A 1781-nucleotide genomic window follows, 5' to 3' on the forward strand; every position below is an offset into this window, starting at 1 on the left:
ATCCAACTGCGTGCCAACTGAAGAATGGATGTAGACAGGAACCGTGATACGTAAGCAACGGGACACCAGGTGTCCAGATCTGCCAAACTCCCCAGGTCCACGCCGCGCAGCTGTGGGTCGAGATCAACGGAATATCAAGTTCTTCTACGCAAGCAACAAGCTTTTTTTTTTGCTACTTCAAGTCTAGCCCAGATTTTTTCATATCGGATGAATAGGTATATCATGTTCCTTCAAGGACGAACGTAGAGAATCTAAAACTGCTCGAGATACTAAGTATCATAAGTGCAGAATGTAAGCAAGATGTCGTAACCAGATGAAGCGACGTTCGTGTATGGTGCCACGCAAGTTTCTTTGTAGCAGCGAAAGGTGAAATGAGACATGGGATGGCGTTTCGTATGTCCTAAAACAGACGTTGCACTGTAATACCTACTATGCAAAGCGAAACCAAAGTGATAAAAGTGTCATTTTTGGACATGGTACAGGGTCATGCATAGTCGCCTCTATGGGGAAGCACCTGTGATAAAAGTGGGTCCCATCAAGTGCAAAAGTTGAATGCATTTGTTTACACCCGTCCCAGGCGTGCACTGAGCACACGCAAACAGGCCGGTCATCGGCCGTGCCAGACTGCCATCGACACGTTCAAGTTATAATCACACGTGGAACCGAGTCCCCATACATACAATTCATACGTTTATCACACACAAACTATCTTAGTAATCACACTTGCTTTGTCTTTCGCGTGCTTATTTGCACACGCACACGTTGTTACCATTGCAGTAACCACCTGGCTTGCCAACCGTAGCGCAGCTGGCCTTGCAGCAAAGACCGCCACCGTTGAAGCCACCGATGTTGCAAGCAGAGCAAGAGACACGGCTCACGGAGGGTCCGTTGTGCACCTCGAGAGAGTCGTCGTCAGACATCAGCAACTTGCCACCGAAGAAGTCCTCGGCACTCTTGAGGTCTTCCTCCTGCGTGTGCGTCTCTTCACCGCGCTTGGTTGAAGCGCCACAGCAGCACTGGCCGTTGGAGTACGATCCACCGTGGTGGCCACGAACACTGCATTCAGCAGCACAGGTCGAGCCAAGGAAGCTTGGGCGTCCGAAGCACAGCGACGACGCTGACACCACCGAGAACAACATGGCCACGAGGGAGAGGACAATGGCAACGCGCATCTTTGAAGATCTTTGTTGGTGGTGGTACTGAGGAGGCATCGCTCTTCTTTATATACCTTTTCGCAGCTCGCTATGGCTCCCCGTTCGGTCCGCTGGCACCTTGTATATGCATCTGATCATAGCTAGCATCGCCCAGTTGGGCATCGACGTTGCACGTTGTGAATGCGGGGAAGGTGCATGTCAATTTGATGGCCAATCACCGCTCGGTTCGCTATAATAGGATTTAGCCAAGACCTGGGTTATCGCACGTGTCCCCAGTCGCCGCAACTCCGGCGTCGACACAGATCTTGGCATTGCGTCCTCGTTTCTTGCTTTCAATGATACTAAGCTATGGGGCTCTGCTTACGGTTCGATTATATCAATCTACGAATCAGGCATGCCAATACAATGTAGGGTTGCAATATCGGCCCATGCAGGGTCTTTAGCTCGCTCGAAATTCTGCAGCGTTGTATCCCGTGCTCTGTTCACGTGGTAGCACGTTGCACCCCGCGCATATATGCCGAGCGACGCATGAATCTAAAATACTCAATCCTGAGTAGGCGTCCTTTTGAATCGCTGCACAAGCTGACCTGATATTTTGTCAACGTTTCCATATTCAAGATTGTAGGG

General features: G+C 50.3%; 1 protein-coding gene across 1 annotated transcript; it reads right to left on the minus strand.

The window, feature by feature from the left end:
- Positions 1-743: 743 nt before the first annotated feature.
- Positions 744-1172, minus strand: MGL_4277 (uncharacterized protein; the record flags this gene model as incomplete). The annotated part of the gene is made up of 1 exon (XM_001728532.1): positions 744-1172. The coding sequence occupies one exon, from the start codon at positions 1170-1172 to the stop codon at positions 744-746; it is 429 nt and encodes a 142-aa protein (XP_001728584.1).
- Positions 1173-1781: the final 609 nt, after the last annotated feature.

The sequence above is a fragment of the Malassezia globosa genome (genome assembly GCF_000181695.2).
Source record: "Malassezia globosa CBS 7966 chromosome Unknown mgl_sf_1004.2, whole genome shotgun sequence".
In the NCBI taxonomy this organism is placed as follows: domain Eukaryota; kingdom Fungi; phylum Basidiomycota; class Malasseziomycetes; order Malasseziales; family Malasseziaceae; genus Malassezia; species Malassezia globosa.